The 24,129-nt window shown below is 49.0% G+C and overlaps 11 protein-coding genes across 11 annotated transcripts; 6 read left to right on the top strand and 5 right to left on the bottom strand.

Moving 5' to 3' along the window:
* Positions 1-92: 92 nt before the first annotated feature.
* RPT5 (26S proteasome regulatory subunit 6A) lies at positions 93-1,713 on the top strand (the record flags this gene model as incomplete). The annotated part of the gene is made up of 4 exons (XM_014688361.1): positions 93-397; positions 453-868; positions 990-1,624; positions 1,693-1,713. The coding sequence occupies 4 exons, from the start codon at positions 93-95 to the stop codon at positions 1,711-1,713; spliced, it is 1,377 nt and encodes a 458-aa protein (XP_014543847.1).
* Positions 1,714-2,825: 1,112 nt separating this feature from the next.
* MSC1 (Meiotic sister chromatid recombination protein 1) lies at positions 2,826-4,686 on the top strand (the record flags this gene model as incomplete). The annotated part of the gene is made up of 3 exons (XM_014688362.1): positions 2,826-2,910; positions 3,026-3,388; positions 3,509-4,686. 3 exons carry the CDS (start codon positions 2,826-2,828, stop codon positions 4,684-4,686), a joined length of 1,626 nt encoding a protein of 541 aa, XP_014543848.1.
* Positions 4,687-5,062: 376 nt separating this feature from the next.
* erb1 (Ribosome biogenesis protein erb1) lies at positions 5,063-7,376 on the bottom strand (the record flags this gene model as incomplete). The annotated part of the gene is made up of 2 exons (XM_066131804.1): positions 5,063-6,694; positions 6,750-7,376. 2 exons carry the CDS (start codon positions 7,374-7,376, stop codon positions 5,063-5,065), a joined length of 2,259 nt encoding a protein of 752 aa, XP_065987884.1.
* A 500-nt stretch (positions 7,377-7,876) lies between these two features.
* Positions 7,877-8,242, bottom strand: G6M90_00g110090 (uncharacterized protein; the record flags this gene model as incomplete). Its single annotated transcript, XM_066131803.1, has 3 exons — positions 7,877-7,896; positions 7,956-8,063; positions 8,155-8,242. 3 exons carry the CDS (start codon positions 8,240-8,242, stop codon positions 7,877-7,879), a joined length of 216 nt encoding a protein of 71 aa, XP_065987926.1.
* Positions 8,243-9,267: 1,025 nt separating this feature from the next.
* G6M90_00g110080 (uncharacterized protein) lies at positions 9,268-9,993 on the top strand (the record flags this gene model as incomplete). Its single annotated transcript, XM_066131802.1, has 3 exons — positions 9,268-9,375; positions 9,427-9,465; positions 9,778-9,993. The coding sequence occupies 3 exons, from the start codon at positions 9,268-9,270 to the stop codon at positions 9,991-9,993; spliced, it is 363 nt and encodes a 120-aa protein (XP_065987802.1).
* A 1,007-nt stretch (positions 9,994-11,000) lies between these two features.
* On the top strand, positions 11,001-11,507 carry G6M90_00g110070 (uncharacterized protein; the record flags this gene model as incomplete). Its single annotated transcript, XM_014688364.1, has 3 exons — positions 11,001-11,030; positions 11,105-11,271; positions 11,348-11,507. The coding sequence occupies 3 exons, from the start codon at positions 11,001-11,003 to the stop codon at positions 11,505-11,507; spliced, it is 357 nt and encodes a 118-aa protein (XP_014543850.1).
* An 820-nt stretch (positions 11,508-12,327) lies between these two features.
* Positions 12,328-13,538, top strand: G6M90_00g110060 (uncharacterized protein; the record flags this gene model as incomplete). The annotated part of the gene is made up of 2 exons (XM_014688365.1): positions 12,328-13,242; positions 13,308-13,538. 2 exons carry the CDS (start codon positions 12,328-12,330, stop codon positions 13,536-13,538), a joined length of 1,146 nt encoding a protein of 381 aa, XP_014543851.1.
* A 432-nt stretch (positions 13,539-13,970) lies between these two features.
* On the bottom strand, positions 13,971-14,495 carry mic-13 (Mitochondrial glycine transporter; the record flags this gene model as incomplete). The annotated part of the gene is made up of 2 exons (XM_066131801.1): positions 13,971-14,203; positions 14,267-14,495. 2 exons carry the CDS (start codon positions 14,493-14,495, stop codon positions 13,971-13,973), a joined length of 462 nt encoding a protein of 153 aa, XP_065987976.1.
* A 909-nt stretch (positions 14,496-15,404) lies between these two features.
* On the bottom strand, positions 15,405-16,676 carry cog8 (Conserved oligomeric Golgi complex subunit 8; the record flags this gene model as incomplete). Its single annotated transcript, XM_014688366.1, has 1 exon — positions 15,405-16,676. One exon carries the CDS (start codon positions 16,674-16,676, stop codon positions 15,405-15,407), a length of 1,272 nt encoding a protein of 423 aa, XP_014543852.1.
* Positions 16,677-18,657: 1,981 nt separating this feature from the next.
* Positions 18,658-19,518, top strand: G6M90_00g110030 (uncharacterized protein; the record flags this gene model as incomplete). Its single annotated transcript, XM_014688367.1, has 2 exons — positions 18,658-18,945; positions 19,030-19,518. 2 exons carry the CDS (start codon positions 18,658-18,660, stop codon positions 19,516-19,518), a joined length of 777 nt encoding a protein of 258 aa, XP_014543853.1.
* An 809-nt stretch (positions 19,519-20,327) lies between these two features.
* sla1_1 (Actin cytoskeleton-regulatory complex protein sla1) lies at positions 20,328-23,848 on the bottom strand (the record flags this gene model as incomplete). The annotated part of the gene is made up of 5 exons (XM_066131800.1): positions 20,328-20,353; positions 20,411-20,584; positions 20,648-22,165; positions 22,229-23,582; positions 23,651-23,848. 5 exons carry the CDS (start codon positions 23,846-23,848, stop codon positions 20,328-20,330), a joined length of 3,270 nt encoding a protein of 1,089 aa, XP_065987842.1.
* Positions 23,849-24,129: the final 281 nt, after the last annotated feature.

Raw genomic sequence — 24,129 nt, 5'->3', positions numbered from 1 at the left:
GCTCCGTAGGCCTGCCGAAACAAGTCTTTTAACCAATTACAATATCGGAGCTACTTTTCGTGAGACTACTGCACTTATTCACGGCGTCCACGATGTCCACCCTCGAGGAGCTCGACGACCTCGATCGTAGAGACAAAGATGAAAGAAAAAGAAATGGAGGTCCTGACCAAGACAGGGAGGGAAGACCAGATGGAGACGAGGAGATGAAAGATAAGGTAGATGACGATATCTTGGACGACGAGGTACTTGGCCTCAGTACACAAGATATTTTGACGCGGAAGCGACTACTGGAAAACGATTCTAGAATCATGAAGAGCGAGCTTTCCCGGCTGTCCCACGAGAAAGCAGCAATGGGGGAGAAAATCAAGGACAATGTGGATAAGATTGCGAACAACAGGTATGCATGGCACAGAAATATCAACATTATCAACCTCTTGCTAACTAAATTGCAGACAGCTTCCGTATCTTGTTGGCAATGTTGTGGAGTTGCTAGACCTCGATCCTACGGCTGAATCGTCAGAAGAGGGTGCGAATATTGACCTGGATGCAACCAGAGTAGGCAAGTCGGCTGTTATTAAGACGTCTACTCGCCAAACCATTTTTCTGCCGCTCATTGGGCTGGTGGATTCTGACCAGCTGAAACCTGGGGACCTCATAGGAGTCAACAAGGACTCTTACCTTATTCTCGACACCCTACCAGCCGAGTATGATAGTAGGGTGAAAGCGATGGAAGTAGATGAAAAGCCTACAGAGCAGTATACAGATGTCGGCGGCCTCGACAAGCAGATCGAGGAGTTGGTTGAGGCGATTGTATGGCCGATGAAGGAAGCCGACAGATTCAAAAAAATTGGCATTAAAGCCCCTAAAGGTGAGAAACCCACCAGCTACCGCCTTAAATCTTGCCGGCAGCTTCCCCCGCTTCGAGTTCTAGATCCTGTGACAGCTGTATCTCCACGTCTAGCAATAGTTCCGCTAATTTTTCCCTCCAGGTGCATTGATGTACGGCCCTCCCGGCACTGGAAAGACGCTGTTAGCAAGAGCCTGTGCGGCGCAAACAGACGCTACATTTTTAAAACTGGCGGGGCCACAGCTCGTCCAGATGTTCATCGGCGATGGAGCCAAACTGGTTCGAGATTGCTTTGCTTTGGCAAAGGAGAAGGCGCCAGCTATCATATTCATCGATGAACTTGATGCTGTCGGCACGAAGAGATTCGACAGCGAGAAGAGCGGCGATCGTGAAGTCCAAAGAACTATGCTGGAGCTTTTGAACCAGTTGGATGGCTTCGCATCGGACGACCGCATCAAAGTTCTAGCCGCGACAAACCGTGTCGATGTGCTTGATCCAGCTTTGCTTAGGTCGGGACGACTCGACCGAAAAATCGAGTTCCCACTACCCAATGAAGAGGCCAGAGCTCAAATTCTCAAAATCCACTCCCGAAAAATGAAAGTAGACCCTGGTGTCAACTGGGGTGAGCTTGCAAGGAGTACCGATGAGTTCGGCGGAGCAATGCTTAAAGCTGTTTGTGTTGAGGCGGGCATGATAGCCCTGCGGTCAGGAAAGAACAAAATTGGCCATGAGCATTACGTTGATGCAATTGCTGAAGTACAAGCCAAGAAGAAAGACGTGAGTCCTCATCCAACATCACCATCACCATCACCATCATTAAGAGACGTGGCTAATTATCATGGTAGACCGTCAACTTTTACGCCTAAGCGTGGCACCACTCGCTCACACCAGGGAATGGCACGTCGGTCTCTCGGAAACCACGCCAAGGTCGTAAGATGGATGCCATAATATAAGTAGACGGTGAGGGCGGATGTGTTGTTGGGTATCTTGTATCACTAGTACTACTGCGACTGCATGATGGCAGCGCATCCAGAAGACTATATAGAAAATATTTCCATGTACGGACACTACAACATTAACTGTGTATTCGTTCTGCTGGGCTTGTGTCCATAGAATACCGACTGTATACATCTTGGACATACACATCCATCCGGAGGATTTTGGATTACGTAGTAATTAGACAATTTTCCTGTACGATTCCCATGAAGCATAGATTGAGCTAGAGGGCTCGCTCTAAGCGCCAAGTTTCCGACTCACACACCTCCGATGATCTCAATATGCATATGTACTCCGTACTAGTACTTGGGATGCCACCGCAGACATTGGCCGCCACGCCTTTGGCTGGAGGGATCGGGTGGAGCTCAAAGTCTACTACGTCACTGTGGCGGGAGCTTGACCCAGTTGATTGACAGGCCAATTTATCAGTTTCGGGCGAAAAGGTCGGCATTAATTCTGCGTGTTGTTCAACTCACGCAGAGAGGAAAGGGAAAATAAATTGCCTCTATCTTAAAGGCCGTTGTGGTAGTTTTAGTTCAGCATGTGCTCCTGCATCGCCCGTTGAACCGTTGACGTAGCAGCGATTTTAATCGGCAAGTATTGCCTGCCACCTGCTACTGTTCAAGGCACAGATAGAAATTGTGCATTCGGCATGTAGATCAGAGGCGAAGAGTAGTGACGTGATGGATACGCCAACCCTGCTCATCAATGGCTTTTGGCTCTAGCTTATTACACCCACTGGAACACCCCACGTCGTCATTCAGTGCACAAGGGCAATAGAACTATGCTTTCTTGCTGCAGGCGTTTCTCCCCCCTCATATAAGCCGGCAGCTGGCAGTGGCTTCATAACCCTACTACGGCTTGGTTCAACTCTGCCATTTGCACTTATACACGAAACCATCTGCTTCTTCTGGATTACTACGGGACAAACGGCTAGCACCTCTATTTTAATCCCATTCCTACACAACTCAAAGTCGATACAATGAGGTTTCTCAGGGTTCTCCTCACGACTGGCTTGGCCGTGTCTGGAGCCGCTGCAAGCAGCTGGTTTCCAGGTACCAAAGCAGGTATGTTTGCTTGCACCTACGTACTCCGAATGAACTGGGCCCCCCATTGTACAATATACCATCCCATGCTTTTACGCAGAATCTAAAGGACTGATATCTTGCCTTGGTGTTGCAGTATATAATAAATGGCATCAGACAGAGCTCGAGCGTTGGCTGTCTGACAATGATATTCCCTATCCAAAAGCATCAGACCGAAAAGATTTGGAGACACTGGTTCAACGACACTGGAATAACATCATTGTGCAACCATATCGTAGCTGGGATACTGCCCAATTAATTTCCTATTTACGCGAAAGGGGACAAGACTTTCAGACGGCCACTGAGGAATCCAAGGACAGCTTAATTTCGCAAGTCAAATCAAACTGGTACGAATCCGAAGAGGCCGCGCGACAGTCGTGGACCAATACCAAGGAATGGATTCTAGATACTTGGTCAGAGAGTCAACTGAAGGCGTTCTGCGATGAGCACGGAATTCCAGGTAAGGACGCCATGAATATCCAGATTCGAATGGCCAGGAGGTTTTCCGCCTGCCACTCACCTATCTTCGTAACACCTTGGGTATATTTCTTTCACTAACGCTTGTGTGATGACTTTAAAGTGCCGCAGCCGCGACACAGGGATACTCTTCTGCAGAAGGCTAGGCTTGGGTACGAGGTTGTGGCTAAGAAGATGGGCGAAACCGCCGCGTACCCTGGTGACTGGCTCTACCAAACCTGGGGTGAGTCCGACCTCAAGGCATGGCTTGACAAGTACGGTATTCCAGTTCCGCAGCCTTCGACCCGCGACAAACTTGTCGCTGCCGCCCGCCGAAATTCTAGGTTGGCATACTTGAAAGCCCAGCAGGAGGCTGCGAGTGCGAGGGCGAGTGCACGAGCAGCTTACGCCAACCTGACAGACATGATAATCGATGCTTGGGGTGAATCTCAATTAAAGGAATTTTGTGACAGGAACAACATCCGCGTTCCGCAAGGCACAAAGGAGAACGAGCTTCGTGCCCTAGTTCGCAAACACCGAGCTGATATTCTAGGGGACAACGTTCAAGCAAAGGCGAGTTCCGGGTTCGGGGCTGCCACTTCCAATGCGCGAAACGAGTACGCCCGAGCCACTGATGGTGCCTCCCTTGCAGCTGAAGACGCGTTTAACCAAGCCACGTCGAAGTGGTCGGAGAGCCGTCTGAAGGCGTACCTGGATGCCCGTGGGGTTCCTGTACCTCAGAGTTCTGATGTAGACCATTTACGAGCTCTTGTTCGAAAGTATTCCCGCAAAGCGGCCTCGGGTTGGCAGGCGTGGTCATTCGACGACTTCAGTTACTCGAACCTAAAGGAATATCTGGTGAGGAATGGTGATTCTATCGCCAAACAGGCTGCTAAGAAGAAAGATGCTTCCCGAGAGGAACTTATCAGCGCTGCAGTCTCTGCCTATTCATCAGCCTCCTCGGCCGGTGGAAGCCAGTTTGCGTCGGTTACCAGCTATCTCTCGTCGGCTACGGCGTCTGTTGAGAAGACGGCATTTGACTCATGGACTCGCTCAGAGCTGAAGGCATATCTAGACAATTATGGTGTCCCGGTGCCACAAGGTTCTAAGCTGGAAGAGCTTAGAGCGTTGGCTCGTCAACAGTCCACGTATTTTAAGTTTGGTACATCGTCGCCGTCCGGTACTGTGTTGGCAAAGATAGGAGATGCTGCAGCCCAAGGGTGGAGATGGACACTGGACCAGCTAAGACTTGGGAGCGAAGCAGCGCAGGAAAAAGTAAGGGACACGAAAGAGGAATTGTGAGAAGGCATCGGCTCGGCGGTTGCAATGACAGTGTGGACTTGCGGACTTGGGGTGTTTATCAGTACATCATGAATGTTGCGCGGGACGGACTGTGCAAGATTGATCGATGACTGGTTCAGATTTTTTTGAAGCACAGTGCCACAGCTCTGGTATATATCGGCTTATTATTACTCTGACGCAAATTCTACGTTCCAAATTTGAGAAAGAAAAAAAGACTCTTTATCATAGTGTGGATAATATCGCATTTCGACAGCGACAGATAGTGACGAGATGAAAGCATCATGCCGATTAGATGGTCAATTTCCTAGTATGCTATTCTCCTTTTCCTATCACTCCGATGGACGACGGTACTTTGCTGACGGAATTCTTAATCCAATCACGTCCATAATCTACATGTGCCATCTGCTCCGGCGCTGAGGCACCACGGATGCCGTGGGTGCCAGTCAACATCCATTACGCCCAGCTTGCTAACGACTGCGTGACCCTTCAGCATTTTGACCGGAACAATGGTCGCATTTTCCATTAGATCGCTGACCACCTTACCATGGAAGATCTGAAGAGTCCCGTCATCACTAGCGTCTGCAAACAGCGGCAAATTCCGGTGATACTTTACCGCACGAATTGCTTCGCTGTGAAACCTCATCGTTTTGTATGGCCGACTTGAGAGATCCAAATCATGCCACAGCAGCCTGCGGTCATACGAACCCACAATGAGGTTATCGCCTCCAGAATGTATGTCAAATGAAGATATCCACCGGGCTCCAGGTTGTACAATTTTCACAAGTTCCTGCTTCTGAAGGTCATAGCACCGGATCATCCTCTGAGTCGCGACAAAAAATAAGGGTCGCGAGGGATGGAATTGAGCAGTTTGCGCAAGCCCAGGCAGTCGACGAAAGGGAATCTGGCTCAAATGTCGTGAGAGGGTGTGGATAGCCACGGAGCTTCTTTGTCCGGTTGGAGAGACGGAACAGAGAAAGTCGCCACGCCTATGCCAGTTCAGCGTTTTAATTGCTGCTCTGACAGTAGCCTTGAGCAAGACACCCGCGTCTTCGAGTTTAGAGCCGGGCCTTGACCATTTTGCAGAAAATTCCTTGGCCCCGCCGTCAACTCCAGAACCAGGTTTGGAGGGTGCCGCGTACCCAAAACCTGCATCAAGAACCGCCCGACTTGCCTGCTCCATGGCATTGCTGCAGACAGGTGGCACGACGAAAAACAAGCTCTCTCCTGCTGCAGCGGCGAGAATGAAAGTCTCCCTGTTTGGACGCCACCGAATACAGTCGACCGCATCCTCAGAACTCAGTCTCGCCATCCACTCTTGGTGGCCATTAATAGCCCAGAGACGCACAGTGCCGTCATCACCACCCGATGCAAGCCATTCTCCATCCGGGCTAAAGGCCACCGAACGCACACGGCCTTCGTGGCCATTGAAGATAGTTTGGCACATTGTTGGGAAAGGTTTAAGCTCTTCTGGTCGGGGCAGTTTGGGAAGCAATGAATTGGGGTCGATATTCAACCTGTTCTTGCGAACTCTTGGCGCCAAATAAAGGTCTAGACACCGTTCAAACCGCTCCTTAACTAACTCGGTATAACCAGGAACTTTTCGCAAGGATTCGAATCTTGCGGGAAGATACTCCTTTTCTCTTTCCTCGGGATCTGCGTCTTCCCATGCTTTTCTCTCCTCTGCCGTGGGCAAATATTCCTGTGGTGGATTGTAGCTTAAATCATATCCAGGTGGGGAGAGTTTCGGTGCAGGTATGTTCATAACGTGGTGGTCTCTGGGCTCCTCGTTGGCCCAGATATCGTAATACGACCCTTCTTCCTCCCTCTCCCCCTCTTCCGCTTTAGCCTCTGACGGCTTATACGGGAGAATTCGACCATCTTTGATAGCTCGGACAAGCTGACCAACTCGCTTTGCTTCATGTTTGGAAGGGATGAATCTTCTTTTGGGTTCGGGAGCCGCACTGATGGGCATTTGCTCTTCGATGCTAGTGAAATACGGGATCATGTCCTCCATCCCCTTGTCAGTCTTTGGAGCACGATATGCTTGGACCATAGAAACTTACTGGGTAACGGTCATGGCCTTCTTCTGGAACCTCGCCCAACTGCAGCCGACGCAAGAGTTCCAATTCATCCTGGCTTAGATTCAACGGTTTGCCCGTCTCAGGATCCGTCAAGCCTGTCCAACCCTTCGGAAGTTCTATACTGTCTAGCAAAGCGTCAAGAGCCTCTCCAGTGGCAGGACGCATAATCTTCTTCCCATTGATATCATATCCAATGTGGGGATACGAGTCGTAGAAGGACAATGGAATGTTGCCGATGGTGTTCGCTAGGCCTTGGGCGTCCGTGTCATCGCTATCGTAGACGGGGTCGACTTCATCATATTCGTAGCGCTCCCCGCCGTTAGCATCAGTCACGATACGGTAAGAAGATCCCTCCCCGCCACCTTCCGCCTCTGAGTCCAGCGTAGCGTCAACTGTTTTGGGCTCGTTGTCGACAGAGTTGCTGTCGAGATCACTCTGGCTTTCATCCGGATCTGAGTCGAAATCTTCAAATTCGGTGCTTTCGTCCTCTGACTCATTCTCGCTCTGCGACAAGACTCCGTCCAGCGTACATCCATCAAACTCTAGATCGGACGTGTCATCGGGTATGTCGAGGTCTTTCCTCTTGCGGATTTCACGAAGAGAAGCCATTGAATGCTGCGGATATGTTCTAAGAACCAAGTGACTTTATGATCTAACCAATGCAATGAAAATTATGTGAATGAAAATTATGTGAAGCAAGGGAGAGTTCTGTTGCTGTCCCCCTCTCGGGACCTCTTTGGTGTGTATCTTTTTTTTTTCGATTGTCGGAGCCGTCCTCAGCGACGCCTCCCTCTCACACTTTTTTTTTTCGTCCCCTTTAGGCTAGCGCAGCTCATCTTATCTTATCAGCAGCGCTATTGGGAAAGCGCCGCATCAGATGGGAGTGGGGGGCCTGAACAGTACGGAAATTTTGTTAAGGCATCGCATGGTGGCCCTAGCTGGACGCATACTCGGATAAGTGAATACGCAAAACGAAAACCACATATTAAGGCTCCTGTTTTAAAACATATAAATTAACGTTACATTGAATCTATCTGACCTGATTTGTGCTCATAAAACTTAGATGTCTTAGGATCTCCTCTCTCTTTTACAAAGAAAGACCCTCATTGTTACTTATTAACCGCGGCAACTGTCATTTAGTCAGATTAGCACTTGTACTTGATCAGGTGGTAGTCGGGAGTCACTTACAAACTCGCGCTTCCCACGACACATAGTACGGGTCCTTTTTACTCCATGAACCAGTTGACCTAAATGCTGTCTTGAAGTCGCTAGGTATGGAGTTGGCTTTGCTAGTATCTAGAGTACAGGAGATTGTTAGTGGCTGACTCTTTTTATATTTTAAAAATTTAGTCAGGATATTGTTGTTTCTGTCTTTCTTTCTTTTTACCTTGAGACTGGGAGACGTCGACAAGCGTAGCCTCAGATGGTATGGCGCGAAGAGCCACTTGGGAAGCTTGGGTCTTGTTTGCAGGCATAATGTTTATTGCAGGTTAATTGGTTGGTTGAAAGCCGAGTTCACGATGCTATCGAGTGTGTTTTCAGTTTCCTTCACGGCTACATCGACGAGAATTTCTATGAGCATTTATATGTGTATGTATGAAGCCGAGCTCAGGCGTAGTTGATGACAACTTCGGCTTAATTGTCAATCAACTGCCCCCAGTTGACTCATCTTCACCGTGCTATTAAAGAACATTTGTGGGATGTCATAGTGTTCATGGCCCACTTGATTACGCCCTTCGGGGCAGCCACGACGGCTTGAAGTTGGCCGTCAGCGCCCGATGCCGCCATGTGTCCGAGGCCGAAACCGAAAAGTTCAAGCCGAAGTCTGAATCGAAGCCGAAGCCGACAAGCTCGCTACGGATGCTTTCGGTCCAGAGCAGGGGGTGTTGTTTTTATTGTGTTTTTTAAAATCATGCGTATACGAATTAAATAATAATCGTGATGGGACTAAAAAAATTTTAGGCACTGGCGGACTAAAGATATGTGCGGATGCTAATGAGTGCGAAATATTAAAAAAAGAATCATTCTTTTTTTAAAAAAAAATAATAATTAAATAAAATCCCCGCCGGTACATAACACGTTGTAGGGTTTTTAATTTAAAAAATCGCTTTTTTAGTGCTAAAGAGTGCACTGTCTTTTGCACTTTGCACTGCGAGCACAGTCTCTAGAGAGCCCTATAATAGCTTTTTTTAAAAAAAAAATTCATCACTGAATGTATGGGCTTAAAGACTTTTTTTTTTTCTTAGAAAAAAACACTTTATGTCGTGAAAATGAAAAGGAAAAAAGGCTAGCTCGTTAAAATAAAAAAGTGAGGAAAAATATTTTTAACAATATAAATAAATAGCTAAATAAAAAATAAATAAAAAAGAGGCAGAGAGGGAAAGGAACACGCAAGAAATACCGCGTGGCGACGTTGACGCCACAAAATAAAACGCAGGCGTATTAGTAGTTACTAAGTATATAATTGCATCTGCAGCCATCTGGTCCAGTGTTCACAACGATGGCGTCTTCTGTGATGAGTTTCTTTAAAGATTGGAGTGTGCCATATCCGGAGGCAGGACATGGCTTCTGGGGCGAGCAAACGTCAACACTGAACTTCTGTGAAGAAGTATGTGTTCCTAAGAGGCAGTCTCTTGATATGCAATACTAATATTCCAAGGACTACGTATTATCCTTCTATTGTGCTGAGCTTTGTAATGTGAGTACCAAAACATGACTTTATCTGCCAGCTTATATGCTTGAATGAACATCGCTCTTCTCCTACACTGCAGGGGCAACGATGGGAAACGCTAATGAGATGATACATAGATCTGGTGCAACTCGTGGATGAGCTTGGTATGATGATATATACGACTTGTTTAATGATTTATGCGAGTTTCGCAGTCTCAAGATCCCGGGTCTTTGCTGTCAAGTTGGGGGTTGACCTGACAACATTGGCCGTGTTCATCACGGTGGGTGAGCTTGTTTTCCGGAACGACGGAAGATATCCTCCTACTAATGATGTTCCTAGCTGTATTATCATGCCACAAAAGATCCCGCGTTTCACCAAGCTGCCTATGCGGTTCTGACCGCTACTGTTTTGATTCGCAGTATATGGGTTATGGAAGTACAAGTGCGGCCCCCGTTGCAAGCAGAAGATGGGGCCAGAGCTCGGTATATACTCAAGACCATGTGGGCATTGGTCGCTACGGGTGAGATACGCGGCTTTCGTAAGAGAGACGTGTAATTTTGCTAAGCGCAGATCCTACACCAGGCCTTACTGTGTTCCTCACTGGCTATGCCATTTGGAACCTTGATAACATATTCTGCTCGCAACTACGCGGGTGGCGACGGCAAATCGGTTTGCCGTGGGCCATTCTTCTAGAAGGTCATGGCTGGTGGCACTTGATGACGGGCCTAGGTATGGTCACCAGGCTCTTTAGTTTCTTATACAAATATGATGTGGGAAAAGCAGGCTAATAATCAGTGTGTAGGAGGTAATACGAGTCACATGCAAATCTACCCTTTCAGATATCATAGCACTTTGAAGATACCTCCTCATTAACAGGGGAGTTTCGTTTCCTCTCTAGCCTATTACTATATTGTTTGGGGCATTTGGCTGCGTCACTGCCTCCTGGAACAAAGCCAGAGGTACACTCTATACTGGCCAAGGCTCCTCGCATCCATCCCGGAGATACGAAAGGTTCAAGGTAAGGCAAAGCACCATTAATGGATGATATATGGCTTCCAGTTTCCAGCGCTACGGGTTCTTGTAGCTGGGATGCTTTTTCCAAGCCTACAGGGGGCTTAACGCCTGGGCGACACGCGCAACCAAACCTTGGCTCAGGTGAAAATGGCCTGGGTTCTATATGTCAAGGTTTATTTTTAATATAGACGAGAATTCCTCTTCTAGCTAAATACTATATGTAAAACCCCTTAGCCAAAGATATAGTCGGGTCACCACCTAAAATGGCGACTGGTTGGACGAGCGGTTGGCAGCATCGAGGCGCCCGCCGAAAATCGCGGCTGAAAGTACGGAGTAAAGCCACTTACATCCATCCCCCTAGCTGTGGCGAGTTCGTTCGCAGACTCGGACCGGTGCCAGGTACACCCGTTAATCCTCCAACCTCGTCATTCGATTCCGTCAACAAAGGTGGCAAAATTCAAGCTTCTCTATTCTGTTCAGGCTTACGCGTTTCCGGATTTGCCTTCTCAGGTCCATCTACGGACTACTAATTTCTACCTACCAACATCATGTCCATTTCGAATGAGGCTCTTCACAAGGTACATGCGTGCACCAAGCTGCATAATCTTGCTTTCGGCTTGAGCAAGCGACAGTGTTGATTAACATTTTCCAGCTTGCTCGCGAAATCGAGACCCAGGCAGTGGCTGCACAACAACAAATTGGCCTGGCACGAACTCAAATGGCTGCAAAGCAGCGCGAGCAACGCTTGGTTAGCCTAACCCTTAGCGAATTGGCGAGCCTTCCGGAGGAGGCGGTAGTTTACGAAGGCGTCGGCAAGATGTGAGCTCAAGCATTTTGATTTACATACACTGCGGTAATATTTCGATCACTAACAAGAATCCCAATCCTTCTTCAGGTTTGCGTCACTTCCCCTTCCAGTTTTACGACGGAAGCTGGAGGGTCAAACGCAGGATTTAGATTCTGACGTGGACAAGCTTAACCAACGTCTTCTATATCTTGAAACCACGCACAAAAACAGCCGCGAGCACATTGAACAGATGCTCCGCGGTCGCTGAAGCTATGGTTCAGCTGCCTTGCGTGGCCAAGCTTGCAGAGCAACCTGCAAGTATGGACAAACGGCACATCAAACTTTGAACCAGGACGATGACCTTACGTCAGCTGGAACTTGCTTATCCGCGACCGAACACGCGCCACGTCGTTTGTTATTGTCTTTGCCGCTCAACAAGAAGCGCAGCCTGTTGCTACTTGAGCACTTGAGATTTATCTACCTAGATACCTAGGTAGGTATTGGGATACCTGTTAGAGAGAGCCTTTGAGGGGTGGACAGACAAGGTTCTTATGTACCTACCTAGGTAGTGAGTGAGCGGTTGCCCTGGGCCTTCCGCTCGTGTGAATTGTGGACAAGTTTGAGCCAGCCATTTTACGATGACGGCTCGTGCAATGCCTCCAGTACGAAGGAGAGCCATTTAAGAATCCGTTTGCGTGTCGCCGAAGCTCGCTGACCCTAAGTGTGCAAATTCAGCAACCTCGGGCTAGCCAATCATCCCGCGCCTACAGCCGCCTGAACTGAGCTGAGAAAAGACAACCACCCCTAGCCATGGTTGCGCCCGCCGCCGCCCCCGCTCCAGCCCTACGAGAGAAATGTCCTGGGCCTTCACTTCCCCCTCAACCCTCTCATGCGTCTTACATATGTACATACCTAGGTAGATAACTAGGTGAATTTGGTCCCAGATTTTCCACCTTGTCTGCATTTCGCTCGCACTTTTTCTTCGAGAATCCCCGCATGAATTTAACTGGCGACGATTCCAATATTCAGCATTATTTAAAGACGATCCTCTCCATCGTGTGGATTATATAACGTCGTGGTAATTGACTATGAGTTACTATTCTGACGACGAGGATGTGGATGTTCGCATCCGTCACCATGGCCACTCTCCTCGGCCTGTTAGATATGTCGAGCGACCACGAAATTATTATGGTGTACCTGCTGGACCTAGCTATCTAGTCCCGGAACAGCACACGACCGTCGTTGCGCGTTCTCGTTCCCACGACAGATCCCGTGATCGAAGAGCCAGCCCGCCCAGCCCTGTGCCAGCCCCAGCCCAGCCAGTGATTATCAATAACCGGTTCTACGGTGAGCACTCCTCAGATGATGATGACGACTATCGACGACGTCGGCAAGTCGTTTATCGTCGTCGCAGCTCCGATTCGAGGTCGAGGTCGAGGTCGAGGTCGAGGTCACGCCTTACTAGAGAGGAATGGGAGGCTGAACTTGCTCGTCGTGAACTTGAACGACTCCGCCTTGAGAATTCGCGGGATAGGGAGGAACGCCGCTTAACAAAAGAGGCTAGAGATGAGGCCGAGCTGAAACGTGCCAAGATGGAACTGGACGAGATTAAACAGCGTGAGGCCCGGGCCGAGGAGGAGAAGCGCATCAAGAGAGAGCTGGAGCTGAAACGGCTGAAAGAGGAGGAGGAGGAGGCGGAAGAAAAGAAGCGCCGCCACAAGGAGGCTGCCGAGGCAGTAGAACGCTACAAGAAACTCGAGGCGGATCGAATGGCTGCGGAAAAATTACGCAAGGAACAGGAAGAAAAGGAATACAAGCGTCGCATGCAGGAAGACTTGTTGAAATCTGGCCTAGACGAGAAGGCCATTTCGGCCATTCTTGAAAAGAAAAAGGTATCTAATGCACCTGAGCGAGGCCATAGGCCCACCTATACTCGAATGGCCCGTAGGCATTTGTCCATCGAGACTCTAAGGACCTTCCATATCGATTTCGACATTGACAATGTGAGTAATTATTCTCCGATCGTTTTTGCAGGATTTTGATTTGTTTCTAATTTGGGATAAACAAGGACCCCGAGTATATTCTGATTAAGCGGTGGGTTCCAGAGTGGGAACAAGATCAATTCTGGCGGCACACGAAATACATCCGTGAGAAACGGAGTAGCACTCTGTTGATTGAGGAGAAAAAGACACACCGGCACGAACCTCAGTTTGAGTGGGTTCGCAAGAAGAGTGATCGTAAAAGGAGCAAGTCTCCTGGTGGTCTTCTGATGTATCTGGCTGGAGCCAAGCCTGCCTAAGAGGGGAATAGCAAGAATGAGTAGCAAGAAAGGGCTTCCGTTTGACTCTCGCTTTGGCGTTTCTGTCTTTTTGTTTTTGTCTTTCCCCGCTATCCCTCCCCCCAACAACAACCCTTTTTTTTCGTTTCTCTTTCGTTCGAAATGTGTGTCAAGTTCTCTAGTGGGCAGCCGTTCACAAGTATTCCATAGAAGTTATGCTTATCTTTGTTTTGTCATTTCTCTTAATTTAAATGAATCGTATTGATCGCCCCGAGCCTGCTTCGTTCCTTGTCTTCCTTATCTCTCTCTGCTCCTCCCTTTAGAGATATTTCATTAGCTAGCCTACCATTCAGAGTTGCTCTATTTACACAAACACACGCGCGCGCGCACACACATATATAGACGCTGAGTTGGGTTGTTTTACCTCCATAGGATGCATTTTCTATTAGACATTCATGACGCACCAAACCTACGAATGAGCTCTTCATACACCGTCCAGGCCAATGCGGAACTGAGCGCTTTGCGGCTCATTCTCAATGCCAGCCCATCTAAAAGAGATCGCAGGCCATCTTCGGTGATCATTTTATAACCTGCCTGCCACACATTCCTGTATAGCCGTGGTTGCAGCTGGATCCTGGTCTTAACTGCGTCAAAAGGATTTGATATAACAGAACAAGCGGCGCCAGCTAGGATTCCGGATGCGAAATTAATAGTACTTGCCATAGATGCCGTCATCTTGTGTTGTTTACCTTCAACACGAATTGTAGACGCGGCTATCGAGCCGAGTTCGGTCTTGAGCACTTCATAAAACAACACGTACATTCCCGCGTAAGGCGCATCTCGGATGGCCGTAGCTCCAAACCCCGAGAAAAAGCCCCGAAACCCGTCTCGACGCCGGATATCAGCAGCGGCGGAGACAACCGATGTGTAAGAGTAAAGGTTGGACTCGAATCGAACCTTGATGACGGTCAGGGGCATGAGAACAAGGCCTGCAAATGTCCTGGCTACGGCGCCAGAGGCTAGATTCGCCCAAATAGTAAGAGTAGGGAGTGCCGAGGAAGCATTATGTTTATTGTGGTGCCGTCCCAGGATATTTGTTTGCTGTATGTGTTGGCGTATCGCATTGAGGGAAGTAAAATACAAAGCCGATCCAAACCCAGTTCGGAGGGCGGAAGGTACAGTTCCTCGCCAGAGACTGCGTGCAACGTGGGGAGAGTGGCGTATATCTTGCCAACAGGTGGAAAGAGATGAGGTACCAGACTGTTGTACTCGAGTTTTAAGCAGGTCTAGGGGCTGCAGTATAACCGCAGATGCTATGCCAGAACCAAGCCCAGAAACGAAGTGTTGCGCTACAGTCGATTTGTAAGTTTTGGCAGCTCACGTTATCCCTATGATGCCATTGTTTTCGTACCTGATTTAGCTCGCACAGGCGTGTTATTGTTTTTCATTTCACTGAAAAGGAATTTCCCATTGTGTTGTAGGCTCTACACACAAGATCACTGGATGGATACGTCTGGCAAAGAACTTGCTGCTCTGTGATGAGAGCACGTGGAGTACGCAGGCGGATGGAGCCGCGGCCAAATCAACCACAGGCTTACGTGAGAAGTGCGGTACCCCTGCATTGAAAAGGTACTTAATATCTACTTATCCAGTAGGTACTTAGTACTAGGTAAATTAGGTACTAGATAGGTAGCCTGGCAACAGCACCACGTTATAGGGCTCAACTTTTAGAAGCTCTAGGGAGAAAGCTCCAGGGAGAAGTTCAAAAACAAAATAACTTAAATTTCTCCGTAGATGTATGAAAAGTCCGCTTGTGCTTTATCGCTCTAACCAAAAACAGGGGCCACGCGTGAACATCAATACTTGACCGGTCAACCTAAATACCATTTAATGCATATCTCTAATAACCAAACTGGTGGGAGTAGTCTGGCTGGTCCGATGTTCGCCAATGACGGACTCAAGTCGGCCTGCTAACAGCCTGTGTCGTTTAACCAGCTCTACCCATTCCGCCATTCCGATAGCTGACAGAAACATACCAAAGTCCGCGCCTAGCCGACCCAAACTTCCAGCACAATACAAAACTTGTGTCATAATGCTTTCTCTTGAGGCTTGGTCTTTGATGACGGGTAGGTACGTTTGTAAGGTGTCCATCAGAAGACCTATCAGGTGCAACGGAAAGCTAGTAAGGACACTTGGCAGAGGATTCATCGGGTCGGTTGCTGCGCTATCAGAATGGGAAAAACTGGAATCCACGCTTTTGGAAACCGATATCATGCCGAAACTGTGTTCGCGAAATACTTCTATGAAACGCTTGAGATACCGCTCGGTGTGCTGGCCCCCGGACCATGCTTGAGATATCTTGACGTCTCGTATGCGCTCCTCATCTGCCAGTTGTTTTAGAGGGTCCAGTGCGTCTAGGGTGGCAATCAGTGTGCTAAGTCGACACACGAGGAATATCGCAGGCAGGGATTCCTCTGTTTGGATATTGGTAACAAGCTCGGGGACAATTCGTTTGAGCCAGCCCATCGTACGGAGGCTTGGAGCGAGTTTGAGATTGGGTGTTTGTAACGTAGCTATTAGGTCGACTGCCATTCGCCTAATGGCTGAATTTGCCTCGTCCAGCACCGATGCGACAAGAGGCGAGGATGGGTATAGGGATGCAAGGCGACGAACATGTGCATACAGGTCGAGACTAGACGAGTAACTGACCGGGCTGGATGTGACAGCAGAGTTGAGAAGCTGTGGGAGCTCCATCATATCGACTAGTCTCTCCCCATTCTGTAGGAGACGGAGTGCCTTCTTCCGCTCTGTGATGCTGCTGTTCTCGCTGGCTTTGCCAAACTCGGAAGAGAATAGTTCTGCCTCCTGATCAAGCCTTGGAACTGTATGCGTCAGTTCGCCTGTTCTTTTGGCCAGTAGGGCAAATAGCTGGCGTAGCGCTGAGTGACTAGCGGCTGATTCGACAATGGGCCTATGTGATTTTTTGGACAATGATTGCACGGATAGTAGCAACGAATTTGACGCTTGTGAGAGTTGTTGTGGTTCTGTGGTTCGTATGGACTCGACTGATTGTCCCGCCAGGTAGGTCAGATAAGACAATACGGTCGCATCAAGTGCTTTTCCCTGTCCCAGGAGACGATCGCTCAAGGCCTCTGCCATGTTGAATGAGTTGGCTGTGGCATGCAGGCAACAGGTGCTGCCTTTTTAGCGCCGTGGCTCAGGTCGAATTGTCTTTGTATGTGTGTGTGTGTGTGTGTGTGTGTGTGTCTATCTCAGAATTAAGTGCCGAGCGCTGGAACCATATCACTTGCCTGGTTTATTGTCTCGCAGCTGCCTGTACACGCAGCCAGCTAGTGGTGTTCAAGTGCAGCCACGGCTTATTTAATATAAAGGCGGCCTTTTCCCGAGTCTGTAATATCAGGCTATGTATTTTCAGTCAACATGTACCGGTATTTGGTTTTGAAGTGTGTGGTTGGCTACACCGGTGAATGAACAACAGATCAAGTTTGGTGGACGCAAGTGGACCGCAATTTCCTCCCAATCAGCGGATATATGTCCGTCACAGCCTCCACCTACCCTATATCACAGTCATGTTTTTCAGCTGTGTTCCTGTGTTTTCGCATTGCTATTGCTGCCCTGGTCATTACTTCCCTTCGCCAGCCTTCTTTGTTGGTCATCTATCTGCCCTCGTCCATAGCCCTCCTCGCATGTCTTTCGTTATGCTAGACTCCCTGCCTCGATAACAGTGCTTCTATTACGACAAGCGGAAGTTTTGCGTGTCCACCGTCGTAAGAAAAGGGGAACACACGGCGCAGGAACAGCTACCTACCCAGGTACCAAGATCAAGTAGGCATGTAAGGAGCTTGGAGGCAAGACACAAAAAGGGTTGGTTAAAGTACCTATTGAATAAGGTCCGAGTAAGCACAGAGCCACAAGCACCTGGGCCAATATACTATGCTCAGTCCTCGATGGCTCAAGGAGCGTTCTGCATCCCGCCTCGGCATCACACGGACATAGTGGCATCAACCTGACCAGACCTGCTTATTCGCTCCGACATGCTCTCTCTACCAGGCGCGAGTCGACACCGAAAGGAGCAGTACTGGTGGTCACGACACCAGAGGAAATACGTATATTGTTACACTTAGCGCGCCACAGCGAGGCATATGCCACGACAAAGACAGCACCCGGCCTCACAGAAAAGTCAGATCGTGTACCAGCAGCACCAGACATCCCGCCCAAACACCAGTTCGTGATCCCGGGGCGCACTAGTTGACCATGTAGTGACAACTGAAGATAACGAACAACCACGAAGGACCACCATCCGAGCATATAAGGAAAAAGTAAGGTGGAATGTGTGTGAAAGCGGCAGACTCATTGCTTGACGAGACGTAATCGAAGCCAACATTGAAGCAGCAACGTCAACGCCGAGGCTTTCTGATGTTTTGTTTGTCACCAGAGTTCCGTGCACTGTGGAGTCTCGGGATCTTGGACAGCTGGAAGTATCGATTCATAACCCATGACACAGCCAGGCGGAGACCTCACGTGCAGGACTTCCCCAACAAATCTGGCCCGGACAGCACCCTGAACCCACTGCCACCGGACCCGCAGCACCTTACGTGGGACTAGACGTATACTGATTTGATGGCTAGTAAGCCTAACAGGCCCAAGACGCGGACCAATATATATTGCCAGGCAAGGCGATATTACGAAGAGCAAACTTGCACACATCCATCCCCTATCGTCCTGCCTGGTGACATACCACTACCGAAGCATAGCTACCCAGGCACCCAACTATTATCGCCAAAACTCCCATATTGTCGTCTATTTGGTACCTGCTCAACGCATCGGAAGCCCGTTCCAACCGCGCTCAAGAGCAGCACCCGTATATAGCCAAGACAAAAGGAATCAGTGAGCGTGGAGGAGGCCCGGAGACAATCATTATAACATGAAGGACCCATTCTTCATCGAACCACTGCCATGGTTGGTTAAAATGGTACAGCCCTGGTGCGACTGGCTGAGTCTGCCAACATTGTCCTTGCACATACACGAAATTATCCTCGGCGCATTGTTCTACTCCGTTATTTTCTACCCGATTTCGCCAATTGTATCTCAGATTCTAGCACCAAAGTACTACAGAACAATGCCTCGGAAGAGACGCCTGAACTGGGATGCACATGTCGTATCGATGATCCAAGCCACACTGATCAATGGTCTGGCAATCTGGGTCATGATCGCAGATGATGAGAGGAGGGAAATGTCATGGGAAGAGCGTATATGGGGGTATACAGGGGCGACAAGCATGATTCAGGCTCTAGCCGCAGGGTATTTTGTATGGGACCTCATCGTCACCAGCATGAACCTGGATGTATTTGGACTTGGGACTCTGGCACATGCGATTGCGGCTTTGCTCGTCTTCTCCCTTGGTTTTGTAAGGCAATACCCCCGACTCATCTCTAATGACAGAAACGCAAAGTAAGTTTTTGAGGATGATGGACTTGCTAACTTTCCACAGCGGCCATTTGTTAACTATTATGGATGCATTTTCATTCTTTGGGAGCTGTCGACACCCTTTCTAAACATTCACTGGTTCATGGACAAGCTTGGCATGACGGGATCGAAGGCTCAACTATACAACGGATTTCTCCTCTTATCTAGCTTCTTCTCATGTCGGTTGATATACGGTACATACCAGTCAGTCATGGTATTCCGGGATATCTGGAGCGCAATAAACGGGCACCCTTCTCCCTCATCACTACATTTGATGACCATGCAGTTTGCAACCGATGTCTCCACCATACCGCCGTGGCTTGGGGCTGTTTACCTGGCAAGCAACCTTACTCTCAATGGCCTGAACTTTTATTGGTTCATCATGATGATCAAGGCCGTTCGCAAGCGTTTCGAACCCGGCCAGCAACCGCAGACTGAGGTGGAAGTTGACATGTCTTCTGTTGCATCTGCCGTCTCTAGTGGATCCGCGAATCTACATCGACGAAAGGCTTAAGTGAAGGGCATTGAACATATCAAGTTCTCTTTCATCATGCCTCCCGATTCGACAGCCCCTCAGCCTGTATATAATGCCCGTCCATGCAGGTTTCGATGCTTCTGATGTTTCCCGGATTTTGAATACATGGTTCTAGATACACAAAGCAACGGTCAGTCTTAGCTGTTTTTGTATTAGAATGGAAGCTTAGCCAATACGACTTTGACTGCTCTATTTATATCCGATGATACGATGATTAGAGTATCAATGTGTAGCTGATCCTATTGCTGAACGTTGGGCATTTGACCTTTAAACGACAGGGACGCACAAGGAAACACCTGTGTCCTCATCTGCGTCTTCTTAATATATATTGGTGAATGTAGTAGTCATTAAATCTTGTCCACTGCGATCGCATAATATGTACAAATTGTATCGAATCACCGTTCCGTGTCCAACGAAAAAGAATAGAACATCGGTACGTGCCGCCATTAAACGCTCTTGCGATAAGAGAATCAAAACTGTATAGCGTGGCGGTCAAATGGAGAGAGATCGGATATATCTGAAGGCTACCCCATCCAGATTTTAGTCAACAAATAAGAACGGAAAGAAAGTCGTACGCTATCTATAATGCTTAATAGCCACAATTTTTGGGTGCGAGTACGCAAGGCGATTTAAACCCATTGCACGAGAAATGGTGTTTCATTTAATTGGCGCCCGACATGGCGAATAAGGAAACACTTAACTGCAATTCAACGGCAAGATGACATGTCAGAGCTGCTGACATAAAACAAATGAGCTGCTCCAGGAACCAGCACTGTGTAAATTAGGCATTAAAAACCGAAAGGATTGTCAGGAGCTTTAACAATTAGATAAGACACATAATATTTTTTGGATGACTGCGTTCTGCACTTACTTGCTTGAGATAAGTTGGCTCGTCTACCAGTTTGCTGGGGAGTGAGCTTTTTCGGATCTGAAGAGATTCCGAAGCGAACCGGAGGCGGAGGCCCTGTTTTTTGAGGCTGCAATGGTTGTACAAAGCTACTGCCACCTGCTATACTGGTCTGTTGAGGCTGTATGCCTTGAACTCCTGTACGTTGTGGTTCTAATGCTTGGGGTAAGAAGCTATTTATGTTGCCAGTCGCCGCCATACCTTGTGGAAATCCTGAAATTGAAGATGGGAATGATGCTTGGTACCCTGTCGGTTGAGTTTGAATTGGCACAAATTGAGCCTGACGATTGAGATTCCCGGGAATGCCTGTCGTCATAGGATGCATGAATTGTTGCTGCCCTGGAATGCCAGCAGAGAAGGATGTTATGCCCGGTGGCTGGACGCTGATATAACCAGTCATGGCAGGCTGCAACTGTTGAAACTGGGAGGTGTACTGTTGTTGCAACCTGGCTTGGGCAATATCGCCGAGGCTTTGGCCTGGAGGTGCTACTTGTCCTTGGACAGAGCCAGTCATCTGAGGTGCCAAGGCTGGAGGCGAGAAAGTAGCTGACTGGGCCGAGTGAGGTGCTGATAACGGCCTTTGCGGGGGCGGCGATACCAAAGAGGTCTGGTTTGGTGATATTGATGGGGGTGCAGGCCGCTGTCTCGCAAGCCTTGGAGGGATCCCAGTAATAGCTTGCGAGGCAAGAGGGCCGGTTCCGTTAGAGCTGGGCACAGTTGAGAAAAATGTCGGACTCACGCTAGGAAGATTCTGTGCTGAGGGTTCCTCCTTCTGCTCAACTGGTTGGCGTAGCTCTGCAGCAGATACCGCTTCCACCTTGCTTGGCTGAAGGGGCTCTGTCAATAGCGACAACTCCTTAATTGAGCCAGTCAGCGTAACACCTGAGTTCGAGGCTGTTGTTGGCTGCATTGCAGGCGCTGCAGCAACAGGCTTTGCTGGTTTGTCTGTGGTGCCTGCAGGGAAACTGCTCGGCTTCACGTCCCAGGCATCATCATCAAAACCACTTTTTTTGTTGTCAGTCCTGGTGGGACCAGTCCCAGAAGGAGATGCAGCATTCTGAGAACTAGGACCAGGCGATCCAACGTCATCCTTGGAGAAGGCAGCAGCATCTACCACGTCGCTTGTTTGCACCGCCGGCGCAGGTCGTCCTTTTCTAGTATTGTTTCGAAGAGCGCCCCCCGGGCCAGAGAAGAGCCCCCCGGCATTTGCTTCGGAGTCTTGAACGTTACGTTCTCGGCCAAACTTCATGTCTAATGTGCGCATGACTTTGATTATGTCTCCCTCCCTCAGACCGAGCGTTCGAAGGATTGTGGCGTTAACGTCGGGAAGTACACTTTCATCCATGGAATCCTTTGTAAAGGCTTGGGCGTATCGTTCGCATAATCCAACTGGAACGTCGCAAGAAAGAAAAAATTGAAACCAGTCATACTCTGGCTTGGGATTCTTGCTAACCGATGCGCCGACCTCGGCAGGCCGTCTGTCCATCAATTTCGTCCTTTTGACATCCGCTAATGGTTTGTCGTCATCCAAAGAAATGCCAGTTACATTCTCAACGTATTCCAGGTCCTCGCGTGACATTTTCGCAATCGGAACCGCAATTTTGACTCCGTTCAATTTGTGTAAGTGGATCTTCCCGTCTTTGAGCCCGAGGAACTGTGCCTCAACGCTGAAGGAGCCTGATCTATCGGTCCATGTTCGTAACTTAGAAATGTCAGGCTCTAGGGTTAATGTTAATTCGATTATATCTTATTCATTAGAGAAGTCCTGGGGGATTGACAAACTTGATTTTGATTTGTGATGATTTCCGACTTCGTTGCGTCCGTTTTCCCGCCGGCTTCGCTGTTGCCTCGAATTATTACCATTTTCTCCGGCTACAAGGCTGCTACCTCTTTCAGGGAGAGGCGTCCCATGTCCTACCTGCTGAGGCTCCTTGCTTGCTCTTATGGCCTCTTTGGTTAACCTTATCTCCTCGAGCCGGTTTTGCTCTACAGTTGCCCTAGCAGAGTCGATCCCAGAATTGCTTGAAGCCGGTGGAGACGTGATTCCGGATATTTCGATATAGCTGCTGGGTACGACGCCCTCTTTGCCATTCTTCACTCGTCGGACCTGCCACCAATCTTCACTCTTGGAATCATCAATGATGACAACGTCATCACCAGCTGCAACAGTAACTTCATCATCCCCCTGTGCCATAAAATCATACAGAACATGCCCTTTGTGTTGCCTGCGTTGCGAGCTCGCCATAATCACCTCTCGTAAACCTTCAGCACGCACTGCACCAGAGAGTTCACCTAGGGCTGCCACAATTTCTTCCGCTGTATCTTTGGCGCCAGCGTGGAAGTCGATGCTTTTACTGGGACGGACGAGTTCCATGAAAACATGCTTGCCCTCCCTGGAGTAATGCGTCATCCTTTCCGCAGCCCATTCTTGTGGAGGGTCGTCTTCAGCACGTTCAGGAGCAATGAGAATTGTGCCTGTGCCTAAATTAATGCCCAAGGTTGTAGGCATTTTCTTCCGTTTGCCCATCACAGACACCATTTCGTTGATATTGTACATGTGGAACCCTCCAGGTGTTCGATATGGTTCCTCTGTCAGCTGAGCCTCGCGTGCCTCTAGTCGAGAAGATGAGCGCTCCGGGGTATCATCAATTGTGCTTGTGGGTCGGGGACGGGAAGGCAGCGCCGGAGAACGAGGCTCGGGGTTATCCTCACGATCCTCTGACGGACGAGAATCGTCATGTTGTGTCTGGTATCCTGTCGGCTGTTGGGTAGGCGGTGAGGATGGGTTTTGCGTCGACGCCCTGGCTTTTCCTTGGATGACACTTGCTAAAGCAGCCGCCGGTGTCGACAGGGACGAAGTTGTGTTGGACGGTGATTCTTTCGGTGCGGCTACCGAGTGAGGCCTTACTGGCAATGCGGGTGGCGCAGGCAAGCTTGGAGAGTCTTGGGTTGTGCCTTCTTGCATCTCAATGTAGTTTGATGGAACGAACCCATACTCGCCGTCAAGACCAACAAGTATCCAGTCAGGGTCGGACGTGTCGAACACTTGCAGTACGGCTTCTTCAGGAAAAGAAAGTTCTTCATCTGTCTGGCGGGTATATTCGTAAATAGCGCGGGCATGGCTGACAATCGGAGCCTAAAATACCAAGAATTATTGGCATGAGATCGTCTCACTCGAGTTGAAATGCTCTTCGCAGAACCTACCTCCTCCACATAATTATTTGGTACTAAACCAACCGGCTCATCTTCATCCTCCATACCGGCCTTTTTCTTGGCTTTCCACCATCCATCATCTTCACCCTTCTCCAGGACATAGAGCACATCACCTTCGGCAATGGCCAGCTCGCCTTCGGCTCGTGGTTCATAATCGTAAATAGTTGTGTACACACCTAGAAATCCCATATCGGCGTCGGCTAGGGAGATGGCGCGTGTGTGCTACGCACCACCAAGGTTTCCTGGATTTTTCGTATATTGCGTTGCAATGACGCGAGCTCGGCAGGTAAGGAGAGGCAAGCGGAGGGAATGGGTACAGGCAGGTAAGTTGATTGTGGTGGAGGAGGTGGGTGGTGACGACGTTGGAGCAGCAGGTTAGGTAAGCTCACTCTCAACTTACAAGGGGTGGTCGCGACTTGGTGGGCCGACATGGCTTCCTCGGTGACGCATGGAACGCCCTGCATTAGAAA

This window comes from Metarhizium brunneum, chromosome 7, assembly GCF_013426205.1.
Source record: "Metarhizium brunneum chromosome 7, complete sequence".
NCBI classification, from domain to species: domain Eukaryota; kingdom Fungi; phylum Ascomycota; class Sordariomycetes; order Hypocreales; family Clavicipitaceae; genus Metarhizium; species Metarhizium brunneum.
This window is presented reverse-complemented; position numbering and strand designations above follow the sequence as displayed.